The 13148-nt window shown below is 35.9% G+C and overlaps 1 protein-coding gene across 1 annotated transcript in view; it reads right to left on the bottom strand.

Moving 5' to 3' along the window:
• Positions 1 to 13148, bottom strand: part of NOX4 (NADPH oxidase 4) — a 163895-nt gene that overhangs the window by 46754 nt on the left and 103993 nt on the right. The window contains exon 13 of the mRNA XM_008153612.3: positions 2363 to 2444. Coding sequence (XP_008151834.1) covers positions 2363 to 2444 — 82 coding nt within the window. The remainder of the gene's footprint in view (positions 1 to 2362; positions 2445 to 13148) is intronic.

Genomic DNA, 13148 nt, shown 5'->3' with positions numbered 1-13148 from the left:
GAGAGTGAATATAAATGAGAGAATAAAGGAGGATATTTAAAAGGATAAATAATCCAAAATTTGTTTAAATTAGATTGAGACATACACAAATCCCTGCCCACTTGTATTTGTTAATTGGCCCTTACCATAGCTCTCTCTTCTCCTTCCCTGGCAGTTTTCACATGGGCATTGCTTCCATGCCCATGCCCTTCCCTGGACCAACGCAACACTCCCTGGGCACAGCACAGATAGAATTCTATTATCCCCCCTCTCTCCCACTAACACCTTCTAAAATTCTACTGCCAAACTAGACATTAAATGGGCAATGGGAAGTCGTGAAGTTTAATATTATTTAACTTAAATAAACAAACTCTATTTAATTGAGGATTTTTATATAAATATTACTCAGACCCAGAAATCTTTAATTAGCATGCTTTCATTTGATGCTTTAGAGAACTGAACCTCATAAAAATGTTAAATGGTCACCAAAGAAGTGTGTCACACTAGCAGTTAGTGATAATTTAGAAATAGTGAATAAATAAACTTCCCTATGTATTAATAAGGGCAGGTTGGCAAAAGTTATGCTGATATAAAAGCTATTCTCCAAGATGGATCAATAATCTATTTCCCTAAGATTCTGGAAATGGGCAAACCTAGTTAAATCTGTACGCAATTTTACATGAATAATAAAAAAACCTGCAGTTAGAACGGAGTACTCCTATGTGTAAACTGGGTTCTAAGTATTTTTTGTTTAATTTATTTAATCTTTATAAAACCCCCGAGTGTAGGTTTTGTTAACACCCCTTTGCACACAAGTGGAACTGAGGCACAGAGGGTTAAGTTGTCTCAGGTCACATCAGCTGGTGAGTCCGCACTCTCAACTGCTGTAATATGGTGTGTGAGGCATCTATAGATGGTTTTTATTCTTTTAATCCACAGATATCAAAAAGAATATATCTACGCCAAGGAGCAGACATTGGCAAAAGATTGTCACATGGTGTCTCTCTTAAATATTAGAATGGATCACATCACTATCCGAAAAGTAACCTAAGAACAAGAAGCAAACATGTAAGGCCACGCAGCTATGAAAACCTAGGGAAATAGCAGCAAACAGGTCACCAGCTGAGAAACCACTGTGATTCCCCTCTTTAAGCAAAAGTATCAGGCAGGCAGTTGCCTAAGAGGCAGAAAAGCAGGCATCACTGGCCTCTGCAAATAGCAGCCTTGGGGAAAAATGCAGATAGACATGCATCCATCACTTCACGCGCCTCCATCCTCCCCGTTAATATGTACATGGAAGAGGAATGTATTAATACCAGGCTATCCAGGCCCATGTATGTCCCTGTGTGTTGTAAGGGAATGGGAAGATTATTGCTAGAGATTAAATAAGGATTCATATCTAAAACAATGAACAGATAATTTGGATTCTATATTTATTTTTGTTTTGAGAGGTAAGTAAATATTATTAAAGCTAAGTATTAGGGGGAAAAGTTATCCTAGAAAGAGAAATTCAGTGAATACTTAAATAAACTGCCCAACCAATCAAAGAAGGACTCATTTAGCATAGTGATTAGTTTTGATGAAAAATGTGTGAGCCAAGCTTTAGCTCTTTAAGTTAGTGACCTTTCTTTTTTATTTATGATATTAGTTTATTCATTCTTTAGCCTCTTGCATACTAGCTAGTAAATAGTGTCAGACATTCATAGAGGAGAGGGAGCTTGAAGCTTCCCCAGGAAGGATCAAGAGAGCAGCATCTGTCAGCCTTAAGGAAGAGGATGCCTAATTGGAAAAAAAAAATCCCTGGTAACTCCTTATTCTCTGGAAAGATGAAGGACTATTCCTTCAACCAATAAGTACACCTGTGGCATCTAAGAGAGTCAAGGTCTGCCCCCATTGAGAAAGGACCAGGAGATAACCCTTCTCATAACTATGAAGACAGTACAGAGGAATCTGTGGAAATTGCTAAAATCACATCTAGCACATGGGTATTTGAAAGCCACTTATTACAATATGAATAAATCCTTTGCATTTAAAGAATAGAAACAGGAAACCAGATGGACACTCAGAGTGTCTGTGTCTGTTGATACAGCATCAAGCAAAGAGAAACACACGGCCAGACACTGACGCAGACAGTTTGGTTTGCACTCTCAACAGTTCCCAGCCACAGCTGGCTGCACTTGTAAGCAAATCTTTTTTTCTCTGACCCAGCTGTGCAGAGCCTGGGACATTACATTGTAAAAGATGCCCACATTAATTAGGCTAAGTTATTCTGGCTTTTTCAGAAATCTTAAGAAAGAACACATTTTGTCTTTGTCCTCCCAAATCTCTCCCAGTACTTACTTGCCCACTCCCTTTTCAATACCCAGTCACTCCTATTGCTTACTTGGGATATTTTCTAGACTGAATGAAGGGCAGAATCTCGGAGTCTTGACTAGATGAAGGAAGCAGTAAATCTCGAAATCGTTCTGTCAAAAGAAAAATGAACACCAAGCTGTAAAGAAAGTCATGAAAATAACTTCAAAACAGAGTTATTTCCTCTTCTTTCACATTTGTTAACTATTTGTGATCCTTTATTAGAAGTCACTCACTATTCTCTATGCTACTATATTATATCTACTTCACTTTAATGACCATATGTCTTTTTATGATTAAAGTATCACAACTGCGAATATAAAAATATCAAGTATTTACTAGTATAAACCAATAAAATCTTATCACTGAAAGATTAGATGAAATATACGTGACCAATAAATATACCAAGAGATGCACAATCTCATTAGTAACCTGTGAAAAGCAAACCAAAATCACACACCATTAGATAGCATTCACGTTCCATGGCATGCAATTGACAAATTAATCTCACAGGACCAAGCGTTAGAAAAAATGTGTATCAATGTGAGCTTTCTATGTTTCAGGTGGGAATGCAAGTTGGCCCTATAGCTTTGGGAAAACGATTTGGCATTATCTTTTAAGTTTAATCCTTGCATACACTATGAGCCAATATTTCCATTCCCAGATATATATTCTGAGGAAACCTTCAGATAGGTCTCAGGCAGCAAGTAAAAAATGTTCATAGCAGCATTGTTCAAAACTGCACAATATAAACAACTGAGCTGCCCATTGACAGGAGAATGGACAATTTGTGGTATATTCACACAACGGAATATTAATTGAAATAAAACTGAATGAAATCAGTTACAAATAACATAGTGAATCATATTAGTATGATGTTGAGTGGAAACTAGCAGCAGAATACATATATAGAATAATATCATTCTTTTGTTGAGTTAAATAAACAACAACTAAGCAATGTATTGTTTAGGTATGTGATATATGAAAAAACACACAAACAAACCAATGATAAAAGGAATGATATACACAACTCAGGATAATAACTACCTTTTAGGCGGAGTAAGGAAATTAGATAAAAAAAAGCAAAGGTATAGCTATTAATATTTCACATGTATTAAGCACAGCATCATAAATGAGTGAATGAATGAGTGAATGAAAGCCAGGAACTGTCCCATGATAATATTAGCCCATGAGCCAAAAATTTGATTAATAAAATTCTGTCCTTATGCAGTTGGTAATGAAGGGAGGAGGGAGGAGGTGAAGAGAGGGAGGAAGAGAAAAAGGCAGGGAGGGAGCGAGGGAGGAAGAGAGAGGAGTGAGATAAGGAGGAAGAAAAGGGAAAAGAAAATGAAAAAGAAAGAGAAAGCAAAGCGGTGAAAGGAAGAATCCCCAGTCCTACCTTAGATCTAGTTAGACTATACAGTTATCTGCACTGTGTAATCTACCACTCTAATACGGATCCCATGTATCTAGGACTAGAGCTATTCATTACCTCTAGAGGCATCCCTAATGGGAGGATTCCCTGATCCCAGCATTCTTCCTCTCCTCCTACCATATCTGGAATAGATGTTCCTACTCTACTCCTAGTATACTCTGTGCTTACACTCTTACAGAATTTATCACACTACATATTTATTGTTATATGGTAGATACATATTCTAGTATCTATGGTACAGTGTCACTAGAATATGGAACATTATCTGATGCATTCACATTAAGGTGCTAGATAAGTGTTAGCTGAAAGAATATTTACATTTTCCAATTTTTGCTACATACAGAAAACTGTTTTCCATGGTTAATCACAGTGTCTTTAGAAGATCCCAAATGCTATCAACCATGAGAAACAAGGGGACCTGTATTTCAGCTGTGACAATCACAGCATCAGGCTGAGACAGAGCGTAACGCTGAACTCCAGGCTTCAGTCAATCTGTCCCTAACTGAAGGTGAGCAATTTCCACAAAACACTGAAAATCTACACTTGAGGACATTCGCCATTTCCCAGTTACTGAATAGTTAGATGTTACACATTTGGGAGCATCATGGCTGAGAAGCAGGATGTGGATTTTTATTAAAACATGCTGAATCAGATATTTAGCTGACTTCTACTGTTCTTTGTGTTTTCACCACTCCAACAGTTGTTATAAAACACTAAAAAAATCTAAGACAGGTGGTTTTACTCCCCAGTTCACATGAAAATACAATTTATTTTTTTTTCTTTTAAGTATACTTACTTTTTAATTTGAGTTCATATTTTTAAAAAATTAAGTTACATTATTGACTGATATATTGTCATTTTTAATCAACAGAATTAAAATTCATTTCAATGAAATGTCTAGTAATTCTTCTGATGATACTGCCCTTACTTTTCAGTCTACTTTCCAATGTATGTAGATTTTCATGAACTGAGTTATTTTTAGTGTTTCTCCTTCTCTTTGTTACCTTCCATTTATCCCCTATATAAAAAGTCTTGTAAAATAAAGCCCATGACCCAACACCATACATGATGAACTTTATAAAGAACTGCTCAATCAAACAGCTATATTGAATATGACATATCCTTAGGTGTAAATAATAAACATGAATTAAAATATTACTGCGTGATTCCCAAACTGATTTTAATGCAAAGAAAAATCAGAATTATTAATGAAAACAACTATAATATAATATAGCTATAGGTTACTCCCTATTTATATAATCGCAAAGTACATTTGATTGTAAATATGGAAGAAAATCTCTGAAGATAACATTTCAGTGATAGGACTAAAACAAAACAAAATAAGACAAACAAACAACTCCCCCCACATACACAGAGAGCAAAGTAGCATATAAGAGGTCATTTACAAAGCTACCCAAATTATGAAATCTATAATTAATATTCCTACATTTGGAACATCCTTTAATCTGAATATCATAAATGCAAGGAATACCAAGAGAAAATGAAGATCCTTGAGTAGCTATCATGACTGTCAAAAAATTTATATATATGAACAGAAAATATAAACAGTATCTTAAAATGATGTTCTTTATTTTTTTTTAAATTAAATTTATTGGGGAGATATTGGTTAAGAAAATTATATGTTTCAAGTGTATATTTCTATGATGCATGAACTATATACATTGCATTGTATGCCCACCACCCAAAGTCAAATCATCTTCCATCACCATATATTTGGCCCCCTTTACACTTTACTATCCCCTACCCCCTTCTCTCTGGTAACCACCACACTGTTGTCTGTGTCTATGAATTTCAGTTTTATATCCCGCATATGAGTGAAATCATGTTTCTTAGCTTTTTCTGACTGATTTATTTTGCTTAGCATAATATTCTCAAGGTCCATCCATGTTGTCTCAAATGACAATATTTCTTTTTTTAAATATATTTTTATTGATTTCAGAGAGGAAGGGAGAGGGAGAGAGAGAGATAGAAACATCAATGACGAGAGAGTATCATTGATCAGCTGCCTCTTACACGTTCCCTACTGGGGATTGAGCCCACAACCAGGGCATGTGCCCTTGAGTGAAATAGAACCCGGGACCTTTCAGTCTGCAGGCCCACACTCTATACACTGAGCCAAACCGGCTAGGGCTCAAATGGCAGTATTTCTTTTCTTTTTTTTTCTTCTAAATTCTCACCAGAGGATATTTTTCCATTGATTTTTAGAGAGTGGAAGAGAGAGGGAAGGACAGAGAGAAATGTCAATGTGAGAGAAACACATCGACTAGTTGTTTCCTGCATGTGCCCTGACCAGGGCCCTGGTCTGGGAGGAGCCTGCAACCAAGGATGGAACCCGGGACCCTTCATTCTGCAGGCCGAAGTTCTGTCCACTGAGCCAAAATGGCTGGGCTCAAATGGCAGTATTTCATCTTTTCTTATGACTGAGTATTATCCCATTGTATATATGTATCACATCTTCTTTATCCAATACTCTACTGAAGAACATTTTGTTGTCTCCATGTCTTGGCCACTGTGAATGATGCTGCAATGAACATAGGGATGCATATATTTTTGTGAATAAATGTTTTCAAATTTTTCTACCTGAAAATTATGTTCTTTTAAAAATTTCTATTTTTATTATATTAATAAATTCTTAAATGTGGAGACTTAACTCTATCTCATAACTCATAAAGATATAATTGCTTTATTTGTTCATGAGAATAAAAATAAATGATTAAAATTTTTCTTAGAAAAATCCAAATGAAAATTGTTCATAATCCTTACATTAGTCCTTCTGTAGTTTCCCAGATTATGCCTATTATCTAATTAGTATCCTGTTCTTTATTTGGTCATAAGAAAAAGAGCCAAATAAATTGATGTTTCATTTGTTAAGTAGCAAAACTTTTAAAATAACACTGTTCTCTTAAGCAAAATGTCAACCAAATTATTTGCTTTCTTGGTAAGTCCAAAGTCTATTCCTTAAGAAAATGGTAGTTATCCAAATATTAGGGCTAGATCCATTCACAGGGCTTCTTAAAACAATGTCATTAAAGCCTCTGAATGAAGGAGAAGATTTTCTACATAGTGATATTCTGATGAGCCAATTAATGATGTGATGAATGTCTGAACAGGATTTCCTAACAGTAGGAGATATACCTTAACAAGCACAAGCTTTTGTAGACTTTCACCCACTCTTCCTTTCTCTCATTCAATCAACAAAATGATTCTGAGGCTACCAGAACTGGTTAACATATTGCACACAATTACATGAATTTGGGTTCCCTGAACAATCAATTGTGAGACATTATACTTAATTATTTAAAAACAAAGGCAAGGAAAATAAAATACTCTCCAATTTTAATCCAACTGTTTTGCACATTTACTGTGACAAGTTCTTTATTTTCCCCTTTGTGGAAAATAGCCCAGCTGTAATCCTCCTCAATATTCAGAATGTAGCAAATGAGATAAGGATTTGCATAACATGACAAAAAGGTATGCAAATATATTCCTGGACTGAGAATAAAATAAAATTTTCTTGCTACCACTATAAAAAAAAAAAAAAAGGAAGAAAGAAAAAGTTAAATACAGAATCTACACTAATAAAAGAGAAAGATGCAAATTGACTGTACCTTTGCAATGCCTACCAAGCCAATCAGGAGTGAGTATGCAAATTAACCCAACAAATATGGCAGGTTAATTTGCATACACAGGCGCAGAGTGGTCCGGGCTGGGACGCAGGCGTTCTGCACTGCCCCAGCCACTCCAGGCCTCTGGGCAGTGTGGGAAGGTGGAAAGGCGGCTCCAGCCAGAGTGAAGGCAGTGCCGGCAGCCAGGGGAAGGCCCATTCTTGCACGAATCTTCATGCATCAGGCCTCTAGTACATACATAAAGGTGACGCTGATTACGCTATTCGTTTATAATCTAAAAGTTATTTATGTCTAGATACATGATCACAGCCACCTAATTAATACCTTTAACAAGAACCTAAGAAATTGTTTGCTGGAGGAACTCAAGGTTTTACCAACTCCTAGTCATTTTTTTCCTCCCAAGTAAATCCTTACCTTTGCCTCTCCACATGAAAATGAGTATTTTAATTTCTTGAATACCAGATTATAATGGGCAAGTAAAGAAAATCAGATAGCATCTCTAAAGAGTGACAACATTGCTCTAAAAAAAACTAAAAAGAAGTTCTTGGCATTTTTATTAATAGATACAAACTTTCTTCTCTTCCTCTTATTGCTCATATTGTACTAAATTTGCAAGTTTTAATTTTTTTCCCAAAAAGCACTGAAATGTAGTCCTTGAGGAACTTGAAGCAGACCCATTAGAGACGTAACCTTAGGTTTTATAATGACTAGTATAATGTAACATAGGGAGCTACAGAATAAATGTTGCCAAAAAACAATAGACACTATTTTCATACTTAAACTGAAAACTAAAACAAGATCAGTAAATGATTACACCATAATATTTATATGATTTTACAAGAAACACAGAGTTATCTCATAATACAGGCAGTGTTATAAGTGAGTACACATGAGAAAGGGTCTACCAAAGAACACATCTTTCTTTACTCATACAGACTGTAGTACTTAGAAGCAGCAGGTTACAATAGAAGAAATCAAATTGGAGGTCAGAAAGTAAGTCCTCTACCAACTTTTCATCTCTGTTCTTAATTCCTTTTTTTTTTTTCAATTGACAAATGTGTCAGATGAGTTCAGTGATCATTTTAATTTGAATCCCTTGAAGAACAATATGTTTAAGGACAGGAAGGGAATCTTGCCAAAGTCACCGATACGGAGGGAGGGTGGTCCTATGTCTTGGTTTGCCTGGGACATTTCTGGTTTATGCTTTTTAGCAACCTGCTTAAAATTAGTATTCATCTCAGAATTTAATTAAATGTTATTAATAAAATATGCTGGGGGTGCAATAGTTGATATAGAGGAGAACCCTCCCCCCCCCAAAAAAAAAAAATTCTGCTTCAATTAAGTACTTGACCAGCTGTGGGGAGTGCAATAAGCAGGTGGGCTGTGGCTGTTAGCTACATCAGGGTCTGCCTCAGGGGCCGGGGAAATACCTTTCCAAGAAAAGCTCCTATCCAGTGACTGAACAAGGCAGGGTGTTTTAGCTCCATACAGACAACTCTGATGGGCAACATTTGCTCCAGAGCTTCCTACCAGTTTGGTCCAGGCTTTGCAGAGCCTGCCTGGCTGTTCAGCTCCTTCCTCCACCCAGTCTCCCTTCTTTCCTCTTCCCTCCATAGGTGTTGATACCTAATACGCATTTTACATTCACTGACCAGTAAATTACTTCTCAAAGTCAGTTTTTGAGGAACCCAACCTGTAGGTAGAGTGTCTATCATGTTGTCAGCTACTATTAGGTGAGATTCATGTGCACGTAGTTATGTCAGAATAAACCATTTCTTTCCCACCCATTTTCAGAGGTAATGTAACTAATACCTGTGTTGAAAAAACAGGTGCTCATTGTTAAAATGAAATGCTCTCAGACACAGAGTCCTTTGTACAAGTAACAACATCTAGTCTGGGCCAATGGGGGGAAAATAAGCTGGTATCCCTGTAGGTCCACGAGGTATACTAGCCAGTTGCACCATGCCCTGTGTATCTCATCATTATCAACTGAAATGCAGCTTTTACTCTCCTACAGTCTCTAGCTTATATTCTCCAGTTAGTAAGGACAGGTACCTGTTTTATTTCTCTTTTTCTCTTTCCTCTCTAACTCAATTCCCTGTTCTTTCTTTCTTTAAAATTAAATCCAGAAGGAACTGGATTTAATTTTAAAGAAATAAAAATTCCTCTTTCTCACTTCTCCTTTTAGTCATTTTCTACCCATCCCTTATTGTATCACAAAAACCCAAAATAGTTCCAAAGACATTCTTTTCTTTAAGAAAGGTAATTTTAGGGGAGAAAGTAAGCTGGTAAAGGCTGCGAGTGAGGTCTCTGAACACATACACATTAATAATTTTATACAAATACAAAATAGGGTGTAACTATTAGAGTTAAGAAGAAACAGTGGCATGGATGAAAAAGTCAATTTAAGACTAACAATAAAACATGGAAAATATTCCTTTCTACCTAAAAGTACAAAACAACAAAAATAAATTAAGAAAAAAAAATAATATAAAAGAGGGGAAAAAGGTGTATGGATAAGGGAATTCTGAGAGTGGCAACGAATGTTTAGTCCAATTATGAAATCTGGAATTGAGGTGGATTCAGGGAACAACTGGGCCAAAGGTAACATGAACTAAAACCAAAACTCCATTAATTTTCCATAAGCCCTTACTGGGTCTACTATAGTGACATGTACAAGGGTCCTTTCTCTAAGGGATTTGACCACCCCTTTATTAAAGGGGTTCAGATCTATGAACTGACTCAAGTCTGGGAAATGGATGAAGGGTTGTGCCTCTCTATTGAGATGATTCAGGTCATGGCTCTATTTGCCAACACTAGAGTTGTGTGTGTTTTTTTCATTAGTACAAATTAAATAATAATTTACAAGGTCATCCATCTATTTGAATTATAAGGACACCATGGTCAGTCAGTCAACACCGAAGATCTCTACACATCAATCCATTCTGATCACTGTTTCAGCCTTGCTGCCCATTATGGTAACCACACCCATCTCAACTCGATCAATTAAGTGCTGCCTCTTAGCCCCTGCCTATCAGAAACCTCATCTTCTCCACTGCATTCAAGGAGCCTGCTTCAGTGATGGCCTCTTTCATTTGTCATTCTCAGCTTGCAATCAGCCGCCACGGAACTTTTCCAGAGTTCCAGAATGTCTGTCATTAATATATTTCTCAAAGCTGTAGTGAAAGAATTCTTCATGAGACTTTAGCTAAGGGGTTGACAAGCTGTCATAAATTTCTCTCCAGCATTCCAGTCTCTCTAGGACGTTAGATAACTTCATCTACAATTATCTAAGAAGTCTATAAGTATATGCACCAAAGAGTCAAGAGTGAATATGTCTAAGGATTTCAGATGAAAAGAAAAAGGGGCCCTGGCCAATTTGCCTCAGTGGATAGAGCCTGCAGACTGAAGGGTCTCAGGTTCGATTCTGCTCAAGGGCACATGCCCAAATTGTGGGCTTGATCCCCAATAGGGGGTGTGCAGGAGGCAGCCAATCATTGAATCGCTCTCATCATTGATGTTTCTATCTCTCCCTCTTCCCTTCCTCTTTGAAATCAATAAAAATATAATTTTAAAAAAAGAAAAAAGGCATTAACTTTTGTTTTATTGATAACTTGTTTGTATTTTGTATAGTGCTTATCTAAGAGTAAGAAATTTTTTAAAAGATAGATGTGTATAGCCCGGCCGGTGTGGCTCAGTGGCTGAATGTAGACCTATGAACTAAGAGGTCATGGTTTGATTCCCAGTCAGGTCACATGCCCTCGTTTGTAGGCTCCAACCCCAGTAGGGGCATGCAGGAGGCAGATGGTTCTCTCTCATCATTGATGTTTCTTTCTCCCTTCCTCTCTGAAATCAATAAAACATTTTTTTAAAAAGATAGATGTGTATAGTATATTATCACAAACATAAAAATATCTTCAATGGTACTTGTGACTCACAGTCTCTACATTATGGCTGTCTGCTCCTCTACCTGCTGAGGAGGACACAACAAGTCATGCAGAAACACACACATACACACACACACACACACACACAGATTAAAAGAGAAGGTACAAATTAATTTTCTTCATAACATTTAGGAAATACTATTTAAATATATCAACAGAACATGCACATCTAAAATTTATTTATTCAGCAAATATTTATTGATCATGTACTAAATATCAGATACCAAGTTAGGTCCTTAATATGCTAAAAGTCCAGGAAAAAACACATATGTGTTATCAAAAGATACATACACTAAAAACAAATAAGTGCTATGTGCATACTCCAAGAGCCCAAAAGAACAGAACAACCAACTTTGCCTGGATACACTGGTAATTAAAAATAAAAGAATCGCAAAGCTTTATTTTTAAAAAGTGAAAGGAACTAAAAAAGAAGTCCTTCTGATACATGGTGCTAGACAAAGTGAAGAATTTTGCTAACATTTTTGCTGCTTTCCATATATTAATATCTATGGCAGAGAATTTGAAATTAGTAGTCAGACTAGAATTTTGAGCAGAAGGAAATGTTATTGATTAAACCATCCTTCATTTATCCACTCTCAACAAACTTTTAAGTACCTATTCTTTGCCACACACTTATTCTCAAGGGCAGCCCTGTTTACCACAAGGAAATGTCAGCACAACAAAAGAATAGCAGTGCCATTACAGCTACTTGTAAAAGAATTTAGAATGTAATTACAAAATTACTTAAAAAGGGAATGAAAAGCTATTCTAGGGATTCAAAGAAATTAATGGTTTGTCAAAATGTGATGTATTCTTTTCCCTAGGAAAAGAAATATGCACACTAATCTTAGAAAACCAAATCACTTCAAAAAATAAAAAGCAAAAGAATTAAAGGGCAGACTTGGTGAAAAACATCTAAACCAACTAGAAAAATATAGAGTATACATTTTCCTTTTCTGAGAAGTTTAAATCAAGTGAATGTTCTTTATCACCATGGTAACTCAGTATTGAATAACAATAGTTGCTATTTAAAATACTTTCAAAGCAACCTCAAAGGTATTCAAATTAATACTATTTTAGATAAATCAAAAAATCTAGTTGCAAAACAAGAACATTTCCTCTTAAAGACATAGATAAACCTTCTATTGATAAAATTCAAATGAAAATGGACGGCAATTCCAGGGAAAAAATCAGCTCTGGTTATAGAAAAACTACCTTCTCCATAAATATTGAGGTCAATGTTAAAGAAATATAAAATACAGAATGTCATACATGTTTTATACAAGAAAAAAAAAAAACCACAAAAAAACAAGACTGCCCTTTGCAACTCAAGATGAGAACCTGATGAGCACAATTAATACATAACCAGAGCTAATTAATGAATGAGAACCTTAATAGGAGATAGAAACATAAACATAAAAATCCTATACTTGGCACATATCCTCCACCATATTCCCTGTGAAATCTGCTCAATTTTACCAGAATTAATCTATTATCATTCCTACTGTATGTGGAATTAAATAATCCATATTCTAGAATTTATTTCTCTGAAAAGCATTATACAGTTTCACATCAGCAATGAGCTGAGAAAGAAAACAACTCCCTCAATGTAATATATTTTAGGTGAAGAAACTAAAAGCCAGACAAGTTGGCTGACTGGATGAAGGTCATATGCAAGAGGCAAAAAGATTAAAAAACAAAACAAAAACAAATCCCAAAAACCTCACAGTCCAGTATTCTTTTCACTGCATCATACTGCCTCATTCTTGGGAGAGAAAATACTGTACT

This window comes from Eptesicus fuscus, chromosome 13, assembly GCF_027574615.1.
Source record: "Eptesicus fuscus isolate TK198812 chromosome 13, DD_ASM_mEF_20220401, whole genome shotgun sequence".
In the NCBI taxonomy this organism is placed as follows: Eukaryota; Metazoa; Chordata; class Mammalia; order Chiroptera; family Vespertilionidae; genus Eptesicus; species Eptesicus fuscus.
Note: the sequence above shows the minus strand (reverse complement) of the source record. Positions and strands in the feature narration are given on the sequence as shown.